The sequence below is a fragment of the Pelodiscus sinensis genome, chromosome 20 (genome assembly GCF_052426305.1).
Source record: "Pelodiscus sinensis isolate ZL-2025 chromosome 20, ASM5242630v1, whole genome shotgun sequence".
Lineage (NCBI taxonomy): Eukaryota > Metazoa > Chordata > Testudines > Trionychidae > Pelodiscus > Pelodiscus sinensis.
The window spans coordinates 481,341-503,209 of NC_143071.1; the positions used below are offsets into that span (position 1 = coordinate 481,341).

The 21,869-nt window shown below is 46.3% G+C and overlaps 1 protein-coding gene and 1 long non-coding RNA gene across 4 annotated transcripts in view; one reads left to right on the top strand and one right to left on the bottom strand.

Annotated features, from left to right (window-relative positions):
• Positions 1-21,869, top strand: part of CCDC57 (coiled-coil domain containing 57) — a 173,555-nt gene that overhangs the window by 69,139 nt on the left and 82,547 nt on the right. For both annotated transcript variants that reach the window (XM_089771854.1, XM_089771855.1), the window contains exons 14-15: positions 19,606-19,834; positions 20,480-20,616. In XM_089771854.1, coding sequence (XP_089627980.1) covers positions 19,606-19,834; positions 20,480-20,616 — 366 coding nt within the window. The remainder of the gene's footprint in view (positions 1-19,605; positions 19,835-20,479; positions 20,617-21,869) is intronic.
• Positions 1-21,869, bottom strand: part of LOC112543743 (uncharacterized) — a 73,763-nt gene that overhangs the window by 27,475 nt on the left and 24,419 nt on the right. The window contains exon 3 of one of the 2 annotated variants that reach the window (XR_012896950.2): positions 20,666-20,837. The exons of the other annotated variant lie outside the window; for it this stretch is intronic. This is a non-coding gene — a long non-coding RNA (uncharacterized LOC112543743). Of the gene's footprint in view, positions 1-20,665; positions 20,838-21,869 lie in introns of those variants that run through there. 2 annotated transcript variants of the gene reach the window in all.

The window sequence follows — 21,869 nt, forward strand, 5'->3', positions numbered from 1 at the left end:
TCAGGATGCCTTGTCTGTTAGGAGCTATGTGCTGAGCTGCAACTGACAGATCTCCACAGTCCTCTGGCACCAGCAAAGGAAACTCCTCACACAACTGGCAAGAGGCCTGACTTCAGGGAAGGGACTGAGCCAAGAGAACCACATTGGAGGGAAGTGGGGGGCCCTGGATTGGAAAGGATAAACTAAGGCTGACTCTCTTGCCCAGCTAGGATGTTGAGGTGAAGGTTTGCCTGTATTTTCATTAGGCTGTCCCTTAATAAACTAGACCCCCCCCCCCCCAGAAGCGGCATTGCTCACTGTAGTGCATGGGTGGGGAACTGGATGCAGTCCCCGGCTTGCCTAGATCTGGCCCCTGTGGCTCAGGGCTCCCTTCTCCCGCCACTGCACCACGGGGCTGGAGCACACACACAATCTACTAGGCTAGGCCCCGCCTAGACTCTAGTGTCGGAGGAGAATGTGAGGAAGCATCTTTCTCCTCAGTCGAGGGGGCCACATCAATAAGGGTTTGGAGGCTTTTGGGGTGTGGGTGTTTTTTTTGTTTTGTTTTGTTTTTTTGCTTTTGCTTCAGCCCCTGACTGATTTTTTTTCTGTGGATCAATGGCCCCTGACCCAAAAAAGGTTCCCCACCCCTTGTAGATCCTTATTTAACTTATTGATGATGTATGGGGATACTGAAGCTTGGCCCACCAGGGTACTACAAGTGCTCAGTGCAAGACTGGAGAGGAAGCAAAGGTGGCTTTAAGCCAATTTGATGTTCCTACAATCCAGGGGCAAGCTAGGGTCTGGTCCTATCCCTGGTTCATGTCCTTTCTTGATGTTTACACATATATTTTATTGACTTTTGTCATGCCTCCCACCCTGTTTGTTGTTATTTGTCTAAGCTATGCAGATTTAGCTGTCCTCACCAGTTGATCCTTCTACCTCCCAATCAAATTTATTGCTTTTATTCTGAACTCCCACAGATATTTAAATATCTTTTCTGTAATGAATGACACAGATTTGAACTCAGTATTATAGCTGTGATCTCATCCGAGTCCTTGAAAGAAAGCAGAACTATTACATTGATGCTTCATACTGTGTGGAGCTTTGTGATATGCAACTCAGAATTGCAGTCACCATTTTTTACAAGTGATAGAAATGTAGCCGTGTTAGTCTGGTGTAGCTGAAACAAAATACAGGACTATGTAGCACTTTAAAGACTAACAAGATGGTTTATTAGGTGATGAGCTTTCGTGGGACAGACCCACTTCCTCAGATCAAATAGTGGAAGAAAATAGTCACAACCATATATATGGTTGTGACTATTTTCTTCCACTATTTGATCTGAGGAAGTGGGTCTGGCCCACAAAAGCTCATCACCTAATAAACCATCTTGTTAGTCTTTAAAGTGCTACATAGTCCTGTATTTTGTTTCATTTTTTACAACTACAGGTTGAACCTCTGATATCTGGGACTCTCTGGCTCGGCAACATCTGTGGTCTGGCAGGACCATGGATGTTTCTGGATCAGAAAGCCTGGGAGTGTAAACCGGCTGGGAGCCCCATCGCCGGGAGCCCCAGCCAGCAGGGCAGCAGCAACACAGGTAAGCCCGATCCCTGGGGAGCCCTGGATGGGTGGGCCAGCTGGGCAGCCAGCGGCAAAAGCAGGGCAGCCGGAAAGCCCCCTCCCGGGGTTCCCAGGCAGAGTGCAGCAGAAGTGGAGCTAGCAAACCCCATCCCCAGGGCACGGCAGAAGTGGAGTAGCTGGCAAGCCCATGTCTGTGGCTCCCTGGTAGAGCACGGCTGAAGTGAGGCAGTTTGCAAGCCCTGTCCCCGGGGATTCGCAGTCGGGTTGGGGAGAAGCAAGGCCATGGCAGCTGGGGAGCCCCAGCAGGCCTGAACCGAAGTCCAAGCCCTGCAGGCTGGAACCCAGCAGTGGCAGTGGAATGGAGCCAACCGCAGGGAGGGGACGTGTCCTGGGAGAAGAAGGGACAATGTGATCCAGTGGCTGGAAGCTGAATCTAGACAAATACAAGGAAATCCTGTCTTACTAATCTATTAGAGTTCTTTGAAGGGGTTAACAAACATGTGGACAAGGGGGATCCCTCACCAAAGTCCCTCACCAAAGGCTCTTGTGTAAATTACATGGCCATGGGATAAGAGGGAAGGTCCTTTCATGGATTGAGAACTTGTTCAAAGACAGGAAACAAAAGGTAGGAATAAATGGTAAATTTTCAGAATGGAGAGGGGTAACTAGTGGTGTCCCTCAAGGGTTAATCCTGGGACCAATCCTGTTCAACTTATTCATAAATGATCTAGAGAAAGGGGCAAGCACTGAGGTAGTAAAGTTTGTGGATGATACCAAACTGTTCAGGATAGTCAAGACAGAAGCAGACTGTGAAGAACTTCAAAAAGATCTCACAAAACTAAGTGATTGGGCAACAAAATGGCAAATGAAGTTTAATGTGGATAAGTGTAAAGTAATGCACATTGGAAAAAATAACCCCAACTATACATATAGTATGATGGGGGCTAATTTGGCTATGACAAATCAGGAAAGAGATCTTGGAGTTATCGTGGATAGCTCTCTGAAAACATCCACACACAGTGTTGTGGAGGTCAAAAAGGCAAATAGAAAATTAGAAATTATTAAGAAAGGGATAGAAAATAAAACACAGAATATCTTACTGCCCCTGTATAAAACTATGGTATGTCCACATCTTGAGTACTGTGTACAGATGTGGTCTTCTCACCTCAAAAAAGATATTTTGGCCTTGGAAAGGGTTCAGAAAAGGGCAACTAAAATGATTAGGGGTTTGGAACAGATCCCATATGAGGAGAGGCTAAAGCGACTCAGACTTTTCAGTTTAGAAAAGAGGAGACTGAGGGGGGATGTGATAGAGGTCTATAAAATCATGAGTGGTGTGGAGAGGGCAGATAAAGAAAAGTTATTCATTAGTTCCCATAATATAAGGACTAGAGGATACCAAATGAAATTAATGGGTAGCAGGTTTAAAACTAATAAGCGAAAGTTCTTCTTCACACAGCGCATAGTCAACCTGTGGAACTCCTTGCCAGAGGAGGCTGTGAAGGCTAGGACTATAATAGAGGTTAAAGAGAAGCTAGATAAATTCATGGAGGTTAGGTCCATAAAAGGCTATTAGCGAGGGGGTAGGAATGGTGTCCCTGGCCTCTGTTTGTCAGATGCTAGAGATAGATGCCACGAGACAAATCACTTGATCATTGTCTTTGGTCCATCCCCTCCAGGGCACCTGGTGCTGGCCACTGTCGGGAGACAGGCTACTGGGCTAGATGGACTTTTGGTCTGACCCAGTACGGCCATTCTTATGTTCTTATGTACAGACTGGCAATAAGGTGTAAATTTTTAAACAGTTAAAGAATGCCTCACAAAATTGTTTAAAAAAAATTCTAAAAAGTATGCTCTAGGAGTTGTTTTCGAGATGTTGTATGACCTCTGCTGCACAGGAGAGCAGACCCTATGTCACAATGGTCCCTTTTCACCTTTGAATCTCTTAATCTGACAGGCATGGGTCTCTTTCAAATGCCTGCTGGAATGTACTTAAATACATTCTCTAACTTTAGCTAACAAATACAGCTCTAAATCCAGATAACACAGGTCACTTGCTGACAATAACATAATTTTATATGTTCTATGGTTATACTATATTTATATATAACCGTGTTTTCCAATTGTAAGTCTGAATGGGGTCAGTTTTATGAATTTGCTGAGTTGCTAGTTAGTTTTTAAAGCTGAATTTTAATTCTAGATTTTTTTCAGGTCAGATTTTACTTTGGACAGTATTTCGCAAGTCAGGACACTTTAGTGATGTTAATCAACAGTTCATTCATTCATTCATTCATTCAAAACATATAAATATATATCCAGTGTATAGGTCAAAATTAGGCACATCACATTTTCTAGGTATGTACTGAACACACTCATGTAGTCTTTCTAGCAATTGTCATAGGTAAGGTTAAGGCTCAACAGCTATAAGATATAATAATACAAATTAGCAAAGTTTCTTATTACATTTGCTTATGCTCATCAGTCATCAGTTTTGTAATACCACTAACAGTTCATTTTGTAAGGAGTGAGGATGTCTTATTTCAAATACTTTTCTAAGAGATAGGTCCCTGTGATTTGAATAGTTTGGTATGGAAGAGTCCAGTTTAAAATGTCAAAAGAAATTGCTGAAAGTTGTTTAAATCTCTGTTAGGCTGCTTTGCTTGAGTTTACAAAGGAGAACACGCATGTAGCATTAGTTAAAATCCAAAACATGAGGTCTCATTAAAAAGTGTGGACTCACAAGAGAACTTTGTTATTTATGTCTCAAATGTGTACCTGGGTTAGTCTGTATCTACAAAAATGATGAGTCCTGTGACACCTTAGAGACTAACAAATGTATTAGGGTATAAGCTTTTGTGAGTAAAAACCACTTCTTCAGTTTTATATGCAGGAGTATATATAAGGAGAAGTTGCTTGTGATAATGAAGCTAATTAAGTCAGGGAGGAAGTGGATCATTCACAGCATTTGGTGTGGAGATGTCAATATCTAGAGAGGGAAAATTGCCTTTTTAATGCGTTAACCAGTTGAAATCCTTAATAGTCCTAAGTTGATAGTGTTGAATTTGGACTCCTTGTTTTTATCATTTATATTCAAGAACAGAAAGAGAAATACAATCTGTGAAATGAAATCTTACAGTTTCTTCTTTGTCCTGTTAACACTGGAACTGGGTTCTTTCCACATAGCTGGTCCAAGTGTTTGTAGTATTTCTGGATTCTGCAGCTTCTTTGTAAATGTATTCAGTTCCAGGGGTCCACGTCAAAGCAATCTTTCTCCTGGAAAGCAACTCCCGTCCCCTTTTACGCCTTCTCTACTTACGCTACATCGATGACATCTTTATGATCTGGACGCATGGCCAAGAAACACTGGAGACATTCCACAGAGATTTCAACAACCTACACCCCACCATTAACCTCAGCCTGGACCATTCCACACGAGAGATCCATTTCCTGGACACCACAGTACAAATCAACAATGGAAAATTAGACACCACCCTCTACAGAAAACCCACTGACTCATACAGTTACCTACATGCTTCCAGCTCCCATCCAGCACACACCATACGATCCATCATCTATAGCCAAGCCCTTCGATACAACCGCATCTGCTCTAATCCCACAGACAGAGACCAGAAACTTCAGGATCTCTACCAAGCATTTATAAACCTCAACTACCCACCCGGAGAAATAAAAAAGCAAATTGAAAGAGCCAAACGAATACCTAGAAACCATCTACTACAAGACAGACCCAAGAAAACCAACAATAGAACACCACTTGTCATCACCTACAGCTCCCAACTTAAACCTGTCCAACACATTATCAATAGATTACAACCTATACTGGAACAGGACACTGAACTCCAAGAAGCTCTGGGAGACAGACCCATAGTCTCCTATAGACAACCACCTAACCTCAAGATGATTCTTACCAACAACCACAGGACATACCACACTAATACCAACCCTGGTACTTTCCCTTGCAACAAACCCCGCTGCCAGCTTTGTCCACATATTCACTCTGCTGACACCATTATTGGGCCTAACCAAGTGAGTTATAAGATCAAGAACACATATTCCTGTGCCTCCAGAAATATAATCTATGCTATCATGTGCCGAAAGTGTCCGTCTGCTATGTACATTGGACAAACGTCTCAGACACTTCGCCAAAGGATTAATGCCCACAAAACAGATATCAGACAAGATCACAAAGAAAAAACTATTTCTCGCCATTTCAACCAGAAAGGACACTGTCTCAATGACCTGCTAACCTGCATCCTACTTCAGAAGACATTCAAATCTGCACTTGAAAGGGAATCCTCTGAACTGGCATTCATGCTAAAATTCGACACTCTCCGCAGGGGACTTAAGAAAGACTCCAGCTATCTTACCCATTACAAAGATAGCTTCCCCAATTATCACCTCTAATACTATTAACTCTCAGACATCTACCCTTCCCCACCTCTAATATCATTAACTCACTGGCATTCACCTTCCTTCCCCCCCCCCCCCCCCCCCCCCCCCCCCCCCCCCCCCCCCCGGCATCCCCCTTCTGTTCTGAAATGTGATTTGTCCTTTTCATATGTGTTCATTTTTTAAAAATTGTATCCTTTGGTATATATGGCTGTGACTATTTTCTTCCACTATTTGATCTGAGGAAGTGGGTCTGGCCCACGAAAGCTCATCATCTAATAAACCATCTTGTTAGTCTTTAAAGTGCTACATAGTCCTGTATTTTGTTTCAGCTACACCAGACTAACACGGCTACTTTTCTATCACTTTTCTCCTGGATACTGATTGTCAGGGCACTCTGGTTTCTGCTTAGTTCATCTGCTCTTCCATTGATTTCCTGTAGATGGCAATGTTGTATAACAAATTTCTTCCATATGTCTCTGAGGGTTTTCATGGTTGCGGAGTTAAAAAATTGTATGTCAGCATTAGCCCACATTAATAATTGGAATCCTCCACTCCCATTTGTAAGCAATTTTTCTTAATATTTCAATGTTTTACTCTGGTTATGTGATTATATTTTCCAATACCAGATTACCCAGAATGTCCCTTTCTGTTCTGTGTAATATTCTTCTCCCCGTTGTGATGCACTTTCTATAGTGCAATAATCATAAAGAAAGAAAACAAAAAAAAATCCCTTATATTCTTTTAATCTAGTGGACATAGTCTGTACATCTCTGGTTGTATAAGCATTTCACATCCTTTAGGGCTTACAATAGAACAAGACACATTATAGACATAAAAAGAGATACAGTTTCTCATTAGACTGTTGAAGAAACAAAACACATGATCAGTGATATATTTGATTAATCTATCAAACAAAAGTAGAATTTATAATTTGGAGTGAAAATATGACCTGTAGCTGTTAGCACAGGGGTGGTCAATAATTTTTTAAGGGGGGGCCACTTCACAAATTTCAGAAGTGTCTACCAGCCGACCCGGAAGGGCCGGGGCCTCAGGCGGAAGGGGCGGTCCGTGTGCTGTAAAAAGATGCCAATATGTTTTTTACACAACAAAGTAATTACATTTTAATAATAATTAACTGCATACAACATTATCCAAAGGTTATCATATAAGGCAACACTTGTAAAATTGGTAATAATAACACTAACATTTTGAGAACACTTGTAACATTTGTAATAACAACAACACTAACACTAAACTTTTAGTTACATCAGTGACGGGCAGTATCCGACCCGCGGAGTGGACACGGTTCACCAGGGTTAGCCCCGGTTATTTACATGCACCTCCATTGGTACAGCCACTTGAACCTCCCATTCACCATGGAGCACCATCTCTAGCCAATGGGCAGTGGGTGAATTGGGACACCATGTCCTACAGCTCACATGGGCTAGGAATGGTGGTCCACAGCCAACAGGAGCTTTAAATGGCCATATCTGCAGAGGCACTGGTTAATAAGCACTGGCAGAAGCCATATACAACTTATTGCCCACCGGAGTTTAATGCAACTTATGTGCATTAAATTTAAGTGTAAAAGAAAAAGTGCAACTCAGTGTGAAGAAAAAAGTCTCTGTTGGGCATTAACATGGGACGTGAAGTCAGGTGTCATTTCTGATGTTGCCATGTGGAGCACTACTGCAAGGTGGTCATCAGCGATCTAAGAGCTGTTCTTAGATTTAATGAATTTCATCACAGAAAATGTCTGCTTGCAGATGTAAGTTGATCGGAACAATACAAGCATCTTTTGAGCATGAGCCTTGATCTTTGGAAAGCTTTGTTCATTGAGAAATGCATAAAATTCCAGAAGTGGCGTTGATTTGTATTGCTCCGCAAGCAAGGCATCACTCTGCAAGTCAATAAGTTCAATTTGGAGGTCACTTGGAGCATTGTCCACCACATATGTGAAAGGAGAGGAGAATCAAGCCATGCCCCCCACTTCTAACTTATTGCCTGGCAGCTGCCCGGCAGGCACAAGCCCTTTGAATAGAAGCAGTTGAAAGGGCTCATGCCTCCCAGGCAGCTCCCAGGAAATGGGCCAGTGGGACTGAGAGCTGTGAGCCCTTTCAGTTGTTTCTGTTTAAAGGGCTTGCACCTGCTGGTGACTGCCAGGCAATGCAGCCACCCAGCAGGCGAGCTCTTTAAATAGAAGCAGTTGAAAGGGCTAACAACTCATTAGAGGCTGGGGGAGCTGCAAGCCCTTTTAAGTGCTTTTATATAAAGGGCTGGCGCCTTCCCTGTGCCTGTCAGGCAACCTCTTTGCCTAGCAGCTGGGTGAACACAAGAGCCCTTTAAATAGAAACAGCTGAAAGGGCTTGCAGCTCCCTGTGCCCCTACTGCATTGCTGGAGACGCAGGATCCCTTTGAGCTGTTTCTATTTAAAGGGCTCTCTTGTTCCCCACAGCTGCTAGGCAACGGGTTGCCTGACAAGCGCAGGGAAGGCACCAGCCCTTTAAATAGAAGCACTCAAAAGGGCTTGCAGCTCCCCCAGCCTCTAATGCTATTGCTAGGGAGTCCGACTCAAGCCCTTTTAAGTGCTTCTATACAAAGGGCTCCTGCCTTCCCTGCGCCTGTCAAGCAACCCTTGCCTAGCAGCCCCAGGGAACAAGAGAACCCTTTATACAGAAACAGCTGAAAGGGTTTGCAGCTCCCCCGGCCTCTAGTGCTGTGACGGTGAGTTGGGGTTTCCCCGATCCTGCACCCCTGTAGCAGCCAGAATAATCTCCACCAGCCAGTTTATTGATTTTCCAGAATACAGCACAGCATATATGTGATGTGGCTACTGGGGGCAGGGCCAGGATGGCTCAGGCCCCTAGGGTTAGGGTTCATCACCCCCAGCCCCCAGCTTAGCCTGTTCTCTCCATGCTTCCCAGACAGCAACTGGCTCTCCCCCCACCGACAAGTCCTTTGTCCCTCTCTTCCCTTAACTTGTATAATCGGTTTTGCTACCATCTTGGGAGCGGCAGGATAACCCCTGCTGGGCCATCTCCCACAGCCCAAGCATCATAACCAACAAGGTACTAAAACACTACACCACAATCTCTTTCAGCTCTTTCTATTTAAAGGGCTCTCCTGGTTCCCTGGGCTGCTAGGCAATGCGTTGTCTAGCAGTCCTGGGGAAGGCATGAGCCCTTTAAATAGAAACAGCTGAAAGGGATCGCAGTCCACCAATATGCTAGAGGCTGGGGCAGCTGCAAGCCCTTTCAGCTGTTTCTGTATAAAGGGCTGGTGCCTTCCCCACCGCTGCTAGGCAACGCAACAGGGGAACAGGAGAGCGCTTTAAATAGAAACAGCTGGGAGGGCTCAGTTCTCGCCTGCCTCTAGCATGTTGCTAGGGAACCAGAGACCCCCAGCCCTTTCAGCTGTTTCTATTTAAAGGGATTGTGCCTCTCCCGGAGCTGCTAGGCAAGGTGTGGGGAAGACTCGAGCCCTTTAAATAGAAGCAATTTGAAGGGTTGTGCCCCTCTCTTGCTCCAGGCAAGGAGCTAGGGGGTGGGGCCTGAAACTGCCTTGCAGGCCAGAGAGGCTTTTGCCCACCCCTGTGTTAGCGACTGGTTTAAACTCCAGACTACCCCTGAGTTATTGTCACAGAATCAAGGCCAGATTCTCCGCCTGACTCTAAGTTGCTCCCTAATGGCCTGGATATGGGTGGCTGAGCACTGTGGAAAAGATTATTCTTTGCATGGTCAGGAGATCTTAGAGCAGGAAATTTCCCACAAGGAAAACCTCTTTGATTCTTGATATGATTGGCCCTAAGCAGGCTGGAGCCAGTACAGGCCTTGGTATCAAATATTCTGGACTACTTACTTACTGCAATTCAAATCACACTGGGTTCCTTTATTTCAAGTATGGTCCAGCTGGCAGCAATATTTGCATGCCATTCACAAACAATCCCACTCCATCTTCTCCAGTCCAACGTCATCCAAATTCCTTAAGGCCGTGTGAGTACAAATCCATTTGTTACTGGCTCTGTTCCAGCATGGGACCTCAGTGTCACCCTTCATAGGGTTATGAAGTCCCCCTTTGATGCAGAGTGCTCCATCTATACAAAGGGAAATAAGGACAACCCAGGAAACTACAGACGAGTCAGCTTAACTTTTGTTCTAGGAAAGATAAGGGAGGAAATAAGGAATTCATCTGCAAACATCTAGAAGAGAATACAGTGATTAGGTAATAGCAAGCATGGATTTGTAAAGAATAAATCATGTCAAACCAATCTGATAGCTTTATTTGATAGGATAACAAGTCTCATAGATAAAGGGGAAACGGTGGATGTATTATATCTAGACATTAGTAAAGCCTATGATACAGTCTCACATGATCTTCCTATCAATAAATTAGGGAAATACAAGCTTGATGGGGCTACTATAAGGTGGGTGCATAACTGGCTGGATAACTGTTCTCAAAGAGTAGTTATCAGTGGTTCACAATCATGCTGAAAGGGCATAACAAGTGGGGTTCTTCACGGGTAAGTTTTGGGACCAGTTCTTTTCAATATCTTCATCTACAATTTAGATGATGACATAGAGTACAATTATTAAGTTTGCAGATGATACGAAGATGGGAGGGGTTGCAAGTGCTTTGAAGGACAGGGTCATAATTCAAAATGATCTGGACAAACTGGAGAAATGGCCTGAGGTAAATAGGATGAAGTTTAATAAGAACAAATGCAAAGTGCTCCACTTAGGAAGGAACAGTCACACACACAGAATGGGAAGCGACTGTCTAGGAAGAAGTACTGCAAAAAGGGATCTAGGGGTTATAGTGGACCATGAGTTAAATATGAGTCAACAGTGTGACACTGTTGCAAAAAAAGCAAAAATGATTCTGGGATCCATTAACAGGAGTGTTGTGAGCAAGACATGAGAAGTCATTCTTCTGCTCCATTCTGCACTGATTAGGCCTCAATTGGAGTACTGCGTCCAGTTCTGGGTACCACATTTCAAGAAAGATGTGGAGAAATTGGAGAAGGTCCAGAGAAGAGCAACAAGAATGATTAAAAGTCTAGAAAACATAACCTACGAGGGAAGACTGAAAGAACTGGGCTTGTTTAGTTTAGAAAAGAGAAGGCTGAGAGGGGACATGATAGCGGTTTTCAAGTGTTTAAAGGGTGTTAAAAGCAGGAGGGAGAAAATTGTTCTCCTTGGCCTCTGATGATAGGACAGGAAGCAATGGGCTTAAATTGCAGCAAGGGAGGCTTGGGTTGGACATTAGGAAACACGTCCTGTCAGGGTGGTTAAACACTGGAATAAATTGCTTAGAGAGGTTGTGTAATCTCCATCTCTGGAGAAATTTAAGAGCAGGTTAGATAGACATCTGTCAGGGATGGTCTAGACCAGTGGTCTCCAGTGCGGTGCCTGCGGGTGCCATGGCGCCCGCCGGGGCATTTATGTGCGACTGCCTAGTGACCAGGGCCAGCTTGAGCCATTCTTGTGCCCTGGGCATCCAGTGCATGTGCGGCCCTCACCCCCAGGTGTCCGGCAGCCCCAAAAGGTTGGGGACCACTGGTCTAGATGGTATTGGGTTCTGCTGTGAGAGCAGAGGACTGGACTCGATGACCTCTCGAGGTCCCTTCCAGTTGTAGTGTTCTGTGAGTCTATGATCTCCTGCAAAAGAGCTGACTTTCTCCACTACAGCAGGTGGACTGACTCTTGCCCACTACCCAAGCAGCCCCAGTGCTGGTGAACTTAGCTCTCCTTCCATCCTTGCACAGCCCCATGGCCAGAGGAATTTGCTTTCCCTGGCCTGGACACAAAGGAGTTCTGTGCGAGTGGGGAAGGAGTGAGAGGTGCAAGTTCTGGGAGGGAATTTGGGTGCAGGAGGCGGTAGAGTAGGGGATGCTGGCTCAGGGAGGGGGCTCCAGGCTAGAGAGTGTTGGGGTGAGGTGGAGGGTTGAGGTGCTGAGCCAGCCGCAGGCTTGTGGATGTAGGGGTGCAGGAGTTTGGGTTGGGATGTATGAGGGGCTCAGGGCGGGGGGTTGGGAGTATGAGGAGTTCAAGGGGTTCAGTGTGTGGATGGTGCCGGAGTGTTGTAGCAGAAGACTGGGGATGTGGGAGTGCAGGGTTGGAAATTTGTGAGAGGCTTAGGGCAGGGGGTTCAGGTGTATGATGGGCTCAGGGTTGGGGTGTGTGGGGGCTGCAGGAATATTATGATGCTGCAGTCAGATAGGGCCTTGTTGGCCAGGCTTCATTTTTAAATAAAATATTATGTCAAACACAAAATGTTTCAGCACTGTCTTTATGGGAGGGGCAGGGAGCCTGTTTTGGGTCAGAGGTCACTGACCCACAGAAAAATCAGTTGGGGACCATACAAATGAGATACAAAGAAACAACCCCTCCAACCCCCCCCAAGCCTTACTGATGTGGCTTCAACTGAGACCCTCACTCCTCTGGCACTGTAGCCCCATGGCGGGGGGGAGGGTAGGTAGGACCAAGGTTCAAGGCCTCAGGCCAGATTAACTCTTCTGAGTTCCAGGGTTAGTGGAATTTGTGGGCCCCTCTACACTTTGAGGTGGGGCCAAAAACAAGGGATCCAGTGTGCGGAACAGGGCTGCCAGTGAGTGGGATAGAGCTGGGGGTGCAGAATCTGGGTGGAAAATATGATTCAGGAGCAAGCTAGGAGTAGGTGTCTGGCCATGAGGGAGGGGGCAGGAGTAGAGTGTTGGTGGGTATCTGGCCAGGAGGTAGGAGCAGGGTGCTGGTGGGGGTCTGGCCAGCGACCAGGTTGCCAGTTGGGGTCTGGCCAGGGCCCAGGGTGCTGGTGGGGGCTTGGGCAGGGCAGGGGCAGGATGCTGGTGGGGAAAGGGGGAGGGAGCCGGGACAGCTCAGCTGGTACCTGGGGGTCCTGCAGCTGCACACCAGATCCAGCGTCTCAGGAAGTACACGCGCTGCTCCTCCCCTCCCCAAAACAGATGGCGTGCTTCCTAAGAAGTCAGATCTGGCATGCAGCCCCAGGACTTCTCCTCCCCTCCCCACCCGGCGCAGGAAGGCAGCGTGGGGAAGGAAGTCCCCGGCTTTGTGCCAGAGCTGGTGTCTCAGGAAGCAAGCCCGCTGTTTTGAGGAGGGGAGGAGCGGTGCACGTACTTCCTGAGATGCCGGATCAGGAGCGCAGCCACAGCAAGCTGGCACTAGTTCAATTTTCCCAGGAGGTTGTCATGCCAGCGCAGGCTCCTTCTTGGGGGTGAGAGGGAATGGGGGGGGGGGGGCGCGGGGAGGCTGGAACACCTCATGATCGACTGGTTTTTCTCCCTGAAATCGACCAGTCAATCACAATATACAGGTTGGTTACCATGATCGTACATGGTTCTATCACCGTGCCTCTTATGATAGGCTTCATATCTCTGGCTCTCTCTTAGCCACTAAGTTTGTGTTCTTCATTTGCTGGTTGTCCAGTTTGACACCCTGAGGACTGAATGTAGAAGTACTGAGCTCTCACAACTGCTCCTGAAGTCACTGTATGCTGTGGGGGCTTGGCACCTCCAGCAGTGAGGGTACGTCTACACTACAGCGCTAATTCGAACTAAGCTAATTCGAACTAACGGATCCAGACTAAAAAACTAGTTCGAATTAGCGTTTTGCTAATTCAAAGTAGCATGTCCACATTAAGTGGACCCTGAACTGGGGTTAAGGATGGCCGGAAGCAGTGCCGGCAGGGCATCAGATGAGGACTTAGAGCGTGGAGCTGCTGCCTCAGGCTAGCCAAGGGCTGTGCTTAAAGGGACCTGACCCACACCCCGGACAGACAGTTCTCAGGGGTGCCCCGCTTGCAAAGCAGTCCTGTCTTGGAGTGCCCTGAGTGCCCACACTGGGCACATCACAGCACTCGGCCATCTGCCCGGCTGCACTTGCCACAGGCTGCCGTCTGGGGAGAGGGGGCAATTGGGGGGCTGCAGGAGAGCTTCCACCCCCAGAAGCACGCAGAGCCAGCCCAGTCCTCCCCATCGGGGGCTCGTACCCCATTCCTCCCTCACCTCCTTCCACTTACCCTTCCCTAGCCCCCCTTCCTGATGTACAAAATAAAGAAAACGTATGGTCAAAAATAGAATCTCTCTTTATTGAACAAAACTGGGGGAGACTGGGAAAAGGAGGTGGGAGAGGGGAAGAGAGAGGGTGGGAGAGGGGAGGGCAACTAAAATGATCAGAGGTTTGGAAGAGGTCCCATATGAAGAGAGGCTAAAGAGACTGGGACTTTTCAGTTTAGAAAAGAGGAGACTGAGGGGGGATAGGATAGAGGTCTATAAAAGCATGAGTGGGGTGGAGAGGGTGCATCAAGAAAAGTTCTTCATTAGTTCCCATAATAGAAGGACTAGAGGACACCAAAGGAAAGGAATGGGTAGCAGGCTTCAAACTAGTAACAGAAAGTTGTTCTTCACAAAGCAAAGAGTCAACCTGTGGAACTCCTTGCTGCAGGAGGCTGTGAAGGCTAGAACTAGAACAGAGTTTAAAGAGAAGTGAGATAAAGTGATGGAGGTTGGGTCCATGGAGTGGTATTAGCCAGGGGGTAGGAGTGGTATCCCTGCCCAAAGTTTGTGGAAGGCTGGAGAGGGATGGCACGAGACAAATGGCTTGGTCACTGTCTTCGGTCCATCCCCTCCAGGGTCCCTAGGGTTGGCCGCTGTCGGCAGACAGGCTACTGGGCTAGATGGAACTTTGGTCTGACCCAGTACGGCCATTGTAAGCTCAGGGCTCAGGGTCGGGGGTCTCAGTGGACCACCTTGATTTTCATGCACACCTGCTCCTGGGTGGCCAGGCTGGCAGCTCTCCTGCCCTAGACGGCCACTTTCCTGTGCCTAGTGCAGAGGTCATGGACGAGGTCCACGATCTCCGCACTAGACCAGGCGGGTGCCCGCCTCTTGCGGTCCCGGGCAAGCTCCTGGGAGCCGCCAGCCTGGTCCTGGGAAGAGGGGGAGGGCTGGGGGGCATCGGGTGGCTGGCTCGAGCTGTGCCAGGTGCAGGGTCTGCTATCTGGGTGCTGGCAGGCTTGCACCTGGCACGGGCATCGTAGCCAGCCCGTGCCCCTTTAAGGGGTCCGGGGCCGGGAGGGGGGCAATAGAGTTTCCCTGGTGTTGGCCAGAGTGGCCACCAGGGAAAGCTGGGGAGGGCTAGCCTCCCACTAGTTCGAATTAAGGGTCTACACACCCCTTAATTCGAACTAGTAAGTTCGAACTAGGCTTAGTCCTCGTAGAATGAGGTTTACCTAGTTCGAACTAAGTGCTCCATTAGTTCGAATTAGTTTCGAACTAACGGAGCGCTAGTGTAGCGCCTATCAAAGTTAATTCGAACTAACGTCCGTTAGTTCGAATTAAACTTTGTAGTGTAGCCATACCCTGAGAGAGCACTCTGGAGGCATGAGACCAGTTCCAGCTAACCCCTCTTCATCCTCAGGCTCAGATTTGGCAGCCTTCTCCTTGGTGTCTGCTGTTTCAAGAGGGAGTAGGCAAAGGCAGAATATCTGCTAGTCCCCATCTCCTAGCTCACTCTGAATTAGTTGGACTAGGGAGGGGCCTGGCCCACTCTGCAAGGCACCCTGTTAAAGATACAGTGATGGGGATTATTTTGAGTAATATTTTAGTATTATGTAGATAGCCAAAAATTGTGTGTGTGTGGGTGGGGGGGGGGGGGAGTTCAGTACTTTCTCCCGATAAATTTGATCATGTAACATTCCCTAGTGCACTTTAATTTAATGCTGTGCTAAGGGCATTATATTAAAGCACATGCGGTAACCACTAGTGTGCACCAACAGTGTATACAAGGCCAATTAATGAGCAATAGCGTGCTTTAGAAATCCCACTTCCCTGGTCCATATAACTGCTCTGTGTAGATAACCCTTAGATACAATTAACCATTCTGATATTTATTGCATAAACACACATTCTTTTTTAATAGGGTATTTTATTGGTGTTTTATCAGTTAAAACTGGAAGCCCTGCACCGTGGTGGAGCGTGCTCCACCCTGGGCTTCAGGGTAAGCTGCGGCTGAGCAGAACATTGGTACAGGTACCAGTTAAGAACTGCTGGGGCATCTAGCACCATAACTGAGAACAGCGGGATGCTTCCCTTGTGCTCACAGTGCTTCTTGTGCTGGTGCCTGGGCAGCATGAGAAGAAGGACACAGCCTGACCTGCTCAAATACACAGGCATGGAGAAAAGGGCTGGTAGGATGTGGGGGGATGCAAGTTGAAGGGACAGAGATAGCAGAGGAAGATAGGACCAGGTTATGCAGGGATAGGACCAAAGGGGAAAATGGACAGATGAGATATGGTGGATAGGGACTGAGCAGAGGCAAAAGGGTCTGTACCTTCCACTGTACTTTGCAGTTACTGTATCTGGCTAATTGTGTATTTCCTCTCCTGCACGGCTGGTCCACACGTTGGGTAATCATTTACTATAACTGCAGATTGCCATGTTAACTCCCCTCCAGCTGCTGTCCAAGTATGGCTTGGTATGGTTCCAGATGATGAAATTCCTATACATGTTGTCAGTTTTGCTTTTTAAAGCAACAGAACAAATTACAACCACCCTTTATTTGCCTCCCTTGTGTACACGTATTATGAAGCACATCACAAGATTACAAGATCATAGACAGTTTTCCCCATAACCAGTGTGACGGGATCCCCAGAGAGCAGCCTGGGACGGTGGCACAGCAGTGGCCCCCTTAACTCTCTCCTGCTTGGGTTGTCTCTGCCAATGTCTTGCTGGTGACAAGCAGCAAATGCCTCTGGACACAGTGATCACTCAGCACAACTGCATGTGGAGCCCCACACCCAGCGTAGAGCAGGGGTGGGCAAAAGGGCCTCTGCGGGCTGGATCTGGCCCTGCTGCTCCCCCGTCCCTATGCCTTAATTGGCCTGGGGGAGGGGAGTGTGCGAAGCTTCCTCCCGCCCAGCGAGGAGCATGTGGTACTTTGAAGTGCCGCGCGCTACTTGTGTGGGTGGGGGAAGCAGAGGTGGCTTTGCCAATCAGGGCCTGGGGGCGGGGGAACTGCGTGAAGCTTTCTTTGCCCTGCCCAGGCCCTGTCAAAATGCCTCATGCTCCTCCAAGGGTGGGAGGAGGCTTCCTGTGCTCCCCCTTCCCCAGGCCCTGATTGGCCTAGGGGTAGGGAAGCGTGCCAAGCCTCTTCCAGGGTATGGGTGCCTAGTGGGAAGGGGGGCAAAGGGGCTCCCTCACCCCCAGGCCAATCTCCCTCACCCCCAGGCCAATCACCCCCTAGCCCCGCCTAGGGTTGCCACGTGTCCGGTATTGACCTGGGCAGTCTGATATTTTCGCTTCCTGTCCAGTAAAAAAAAAAAAATTCAGAAAATATCAGACACTTAAAATGCCCAGTATTTTCTGTGTTTTTTTCCTATGCCAGGAGGCGAAAATAACTCTTGGAGTCCTTTCCCTCCCCCCGCCCCAAGAATTTTTTCCCTGGTGGTTTTTTTTTAGGGGGGTGTTTGGTATTTTTGGTTAAACCATCTGGCAACCCTAGCCCCGCCCCTTCCTGTTTAGACCCCACCCCTTTTGGGGTGGCCTGGGGCTACTTCAAAATGTTTTGAAGTGGCCCCCAGGCAAAAATTATTGCCCACTCCTATCCTAGAACCACCCCTGAAGCACACAGAATAAGGCACCAGCCAAATCCTCCCTCCAGCTCCCAGAACTTGTCTCCAAATATGCCTTCTAATTTATTAATTGGTTTATCGCTTCATCAGTGGAAAGTGGCTAAACCCCAACCTTTGTGACACTGGAGCAAGCTCCCTTGCTAAGCATGTCAGGTGAGCTCGCTGGTAAAGATAACTGTTTATTGACTACCAAAGAGAGATATTAAGTACTAGGCCAAAAGTCAGTTAGTTGCCAAGACACAAAACAGGCCCCCAGTCTGAAGTCTCCGCCCTGTCAGACTAAGCAGCATCCCGTGAAGCAGTTTTTCTCACCCCCCCTGGATATTGCAGGTGACAGTATCAGATTTCACCCTTGAAACCTGGGCCAGTTCCCTCCCTTGGAGTCTTCTGTCTCAGTGTCCTTGTTGCTCACAGCAAAGGTGCTGGCAGGAGAAAGGCAAAGCAGAAGCACAGGGCCACTGGCCTCCTTTATACCCTCAATCTGAGGTGCCTGGAGAATGCAAGTCCAGGTATGTCTGGGGGCATTGCTGAGCCCCAGGCAAGGTTGAGCAATTCCCCATGCAAGTCATTGCATTGTAGCTCCCTGGCTGAACAGTGGCTGTTGATAGTTGACAGCCGGCCTAAGCACTGGCTACTCTCCTTACTGTAGTCTGTGGGGGAGCTAAAATCTGGTTGATTGACCAGATTAACAGTATGTTTTAGTGACAACAGTATAGCACAACCTCCTAACTTCATATATACTGAAGAGACGCGCATGTAGATAGAACAATGACTTTCAGCAGATCATAAACTTTCCCAATCTGTTGGGCTACATCTACACTGCGCATTCTTGCGCAAGAAGATATGCAAATGAGGCGCAGCAATGAATATTGCCGCACCTCATTTGCATACCTAATAAGCTACCATTTTTGAGCAAGGGGCTTTTGCGCAAGAAGGAGCTGTCTACACTGCTCCTTCTTGCGCAAAAACTCCCTCTTGCGCAGGAGCCCTTCTTCCTGAAAATAAGTGACAGAACAGCTCCTGCGCAAGAGGGGGTTTTTGAGCAAGAAGGAGCAGTGTAGACTACTCCTTGCGCAAAAGCCCCTTGCACAAAAATTGTGGCTAGTTAAGTATGCAAATGAAGCGTGGCGATATTCATTGCCATGCCTCATTTGCATATGTTCTTGCACAAGAAAGCACAGTGTAGATGTAGCCTTAGTCTTTAAGGTGTGTCAGGACTTCTCATGTTTTTCCATTTTATAAATATGACCTACATTCTTTGTTCTTTGGCTTGTGCCCAGATTACCAACTGATCTAGGTCTGGATCAGTGGCCTTTCTTCTTCATTATTTATCACTAACCCAATTTCTGAGTCATCCTCCGGATAAAATGGGAACTTGTAATTAAAGACTGTGTCATAATGCATATGCGCAGGTGAGCCAAATTTAGGTGCTCGGGGGTCACCTTAATTCTGGAATTTTCTACCTTTGGCGTGCTTGACTATGCAACATTAATTTTTAACATCTTTCTTTTGTATGTGATATATTACATCCAAGATTATGCCTTTTTTTGTTCTGGTATTGCACAAAGAGCTTGTGTTTAATTTACTGTCTATTGTGAAACCTCATTCTCCAGATCTTTCTCAGTCTTGCCACGCTCCTGTTTACAACTCTTGTTTTTTCTTTCCTCCTCAATGTCTGGGGTTACATTTACTAGTCATGTATTCCCTCTTGGCATATGAGAGCCACTGTTCTAATCTTTTCAGATGGTGATTTGGATCCTGGCTGAATTTACACCTTCATTTACATTGTCAATGGCAATACTAAAAATGGGCTTCAGTATTGGCTGCAGTTGAGAATGTAACCATTCATGTGGTTTGTTGTTGTTTTTGGTGGAGGTTAGAGGGGCGAGGGTAAGCAGGCCACCAGCTTCTAAGTCAAATAGTTTGTATCCTGCCCTTATCCTTAAATTAAAGTGATGTTTGTGCTGTCTCTTTCCCTTTCAGGGTTCAGTCATCCAAAGGCTTCAAGGAGACACTGTTAATCTCAGACAACAACTCTCAGGCACGGGGTCAGGAGATGGCCTTCACCAGTATATGAATTGCTCTGTACAAGAGATGCAGAGTAAACTGAAGGAAGCAGTGAGGAAGATCTCTATTCTGAGCCAGGAAAAGCAGCAACTCATTGAAATGGGAAACAGATTTCGAGCAGAACTTGGAGTAGTTTCAAAGGAAGGTAAATTCATTCTGCATAAAGCTCTTGCTGCTGTGGCAGGGATTTGAGACTGAGAGCCAGATTCTTATGTGAAAGTATGGGGAACAGGCAGATCCTGGAGACAGTGCATTTCTAATGAGAGAATTAGGTGCTGGAGTTGAGAGCACATTTGTCTCTGCTGCAGAAGGTGCTGGGCTAAAACGTGGCACAGTCTGGCAGTCAGTGACTGTTGCTTATGGAGATATTCAGCAAAGAACAACCTAGAGCTAAAGTATTAGTGTGGACTCTACAGAAAGTTAAAAATTGTATCTGTATTTTTAAAGAGATTATTTGTCTTATGTTATAATTGTTAGTTTCTCTTGGAAGAGGAATAGTAAGCAGAATATCCTTATTATGGAATACAATTGAGGTGAAAAGTAGATGTCATATGAGAGAATTTCATTATAGAGATTTAAATTCTGCTAGGAAAAAGGATTGAAAAAAAATCACTACCTGGAAAAGACATTTCTAGGCCATTTTTTGTATCCCTATGCAGTGAGAAGTTGCCATGTTCTGTAACTCCTTTCTGGCTGCTGTAAGCACCTAGAGGAAGGGGGGATTTTCTTTTAGTTAAGAATGACAATATAGAAAGCTCCCTCTTCATAATTTATTTTCTCACCTTTTTAGGACTCCAGCATTACATTAGCTCTAAACAGTATCCAGTTCATACGGGCTGTTGTGCTCTCAGTCCTAAAGAGCTTGCAAACGAAGCACATCACCGACTCTCTGCTTTGGAGCATCTACAGTACCGGCTTACAACACAGGTAATGACACAGCCTCCAGAAACTAGATTTTTGACCAGATTAATGAGATATTGTGCTGAGCCATAGTTTCAGTTCCTTATAACTTTCTCCAGCATCTTCTTGGACTGAAATTTCTCACGCTAGATCTCCTTTTACATCCACATCAGCTGCCTTCCTTTGTAACCAGGTTTTGAAATTGTTTTGTAAAAGGCTGGGTTTGACTGAATTAGAGTTAACTGAACCTAGAGAGAAGGAGAAATGGTTTTCACCTAAGAAACTTTTCAGATTCATTTCTATGTTACTGTATTAACATTTGAGTCTTAAATGAATAGTGTGCTTATCTTGAAGTAATTTAGATTTAAAATGATGGTTGTAGTCCATTTGAAAACACGTGCAATGTGTTGAAATGTACTTGGAATGACAAGTCAATGAGCACACCTCTGAATATTCAGACCAACAGATTTTTAAAGCGCTGTCACCCAAATAATTGTTATAACATGTCTATTTAAACATGCAAATAGAGAGTGTGTGGGGGGGGGAATTGGAGAAGGGAGAGTTTAAAGTCAGACTTTATTTGCTTAAAATGAAATTATGGTCTGAGAAACAGAGTGTAAATGAAATCCTGGCTCTGCAGAGGTCAGCAGGGGTTTGCCATTGACTTCAGCAGAGCTGGTATTTCATCCTGTCTGTGGCTGGTAAGCAGCAGATACATTCTTTGTAAACACTGAGTCAGAACAGCCCAGCTAGACTCTTCTGACTTGCATGTCTCCAATAGAGTTTCAAGGGCAGAACTGTCTCAAAGCCATAAAGAACCTAGTGACACTTTCAATTTCCGGTCTGAGTTTATAGTGTTGGCAATCAGGAAAAAATAGTTCCTATTTGTAAAGTGAATGAATTTGAGGAGTAGTCATTAAGCAAAAACAAATGTGGTGCCCCTCAAAGCTATTCGCACCATTTCTAGAATACATCTGCACTGTAACTCCTGATTCTTCCCTAGGTTGGCCCCTCTTACCCAAAAAGATTACATTTCCTGTTTTGCTTTTTTCAGCATCATCTTAATCATGCTGCCTTCACTGTGGTAGTGTCTGCTCACTTCTGTTTTAACACAAAACACATTGTCGCTTGCCCACTTAAAAGATACCAAACAGAATGCAAAGTCTGATTGCTACCTTCTAGCCTGGACCCTTCTATCCTCTAGCAAGCCCTAAAGGTTTCTTATTTTCCCCTTAGTGGTATTTTTTTAAAATTTGTGATCTTTAAATCACACGCACAAT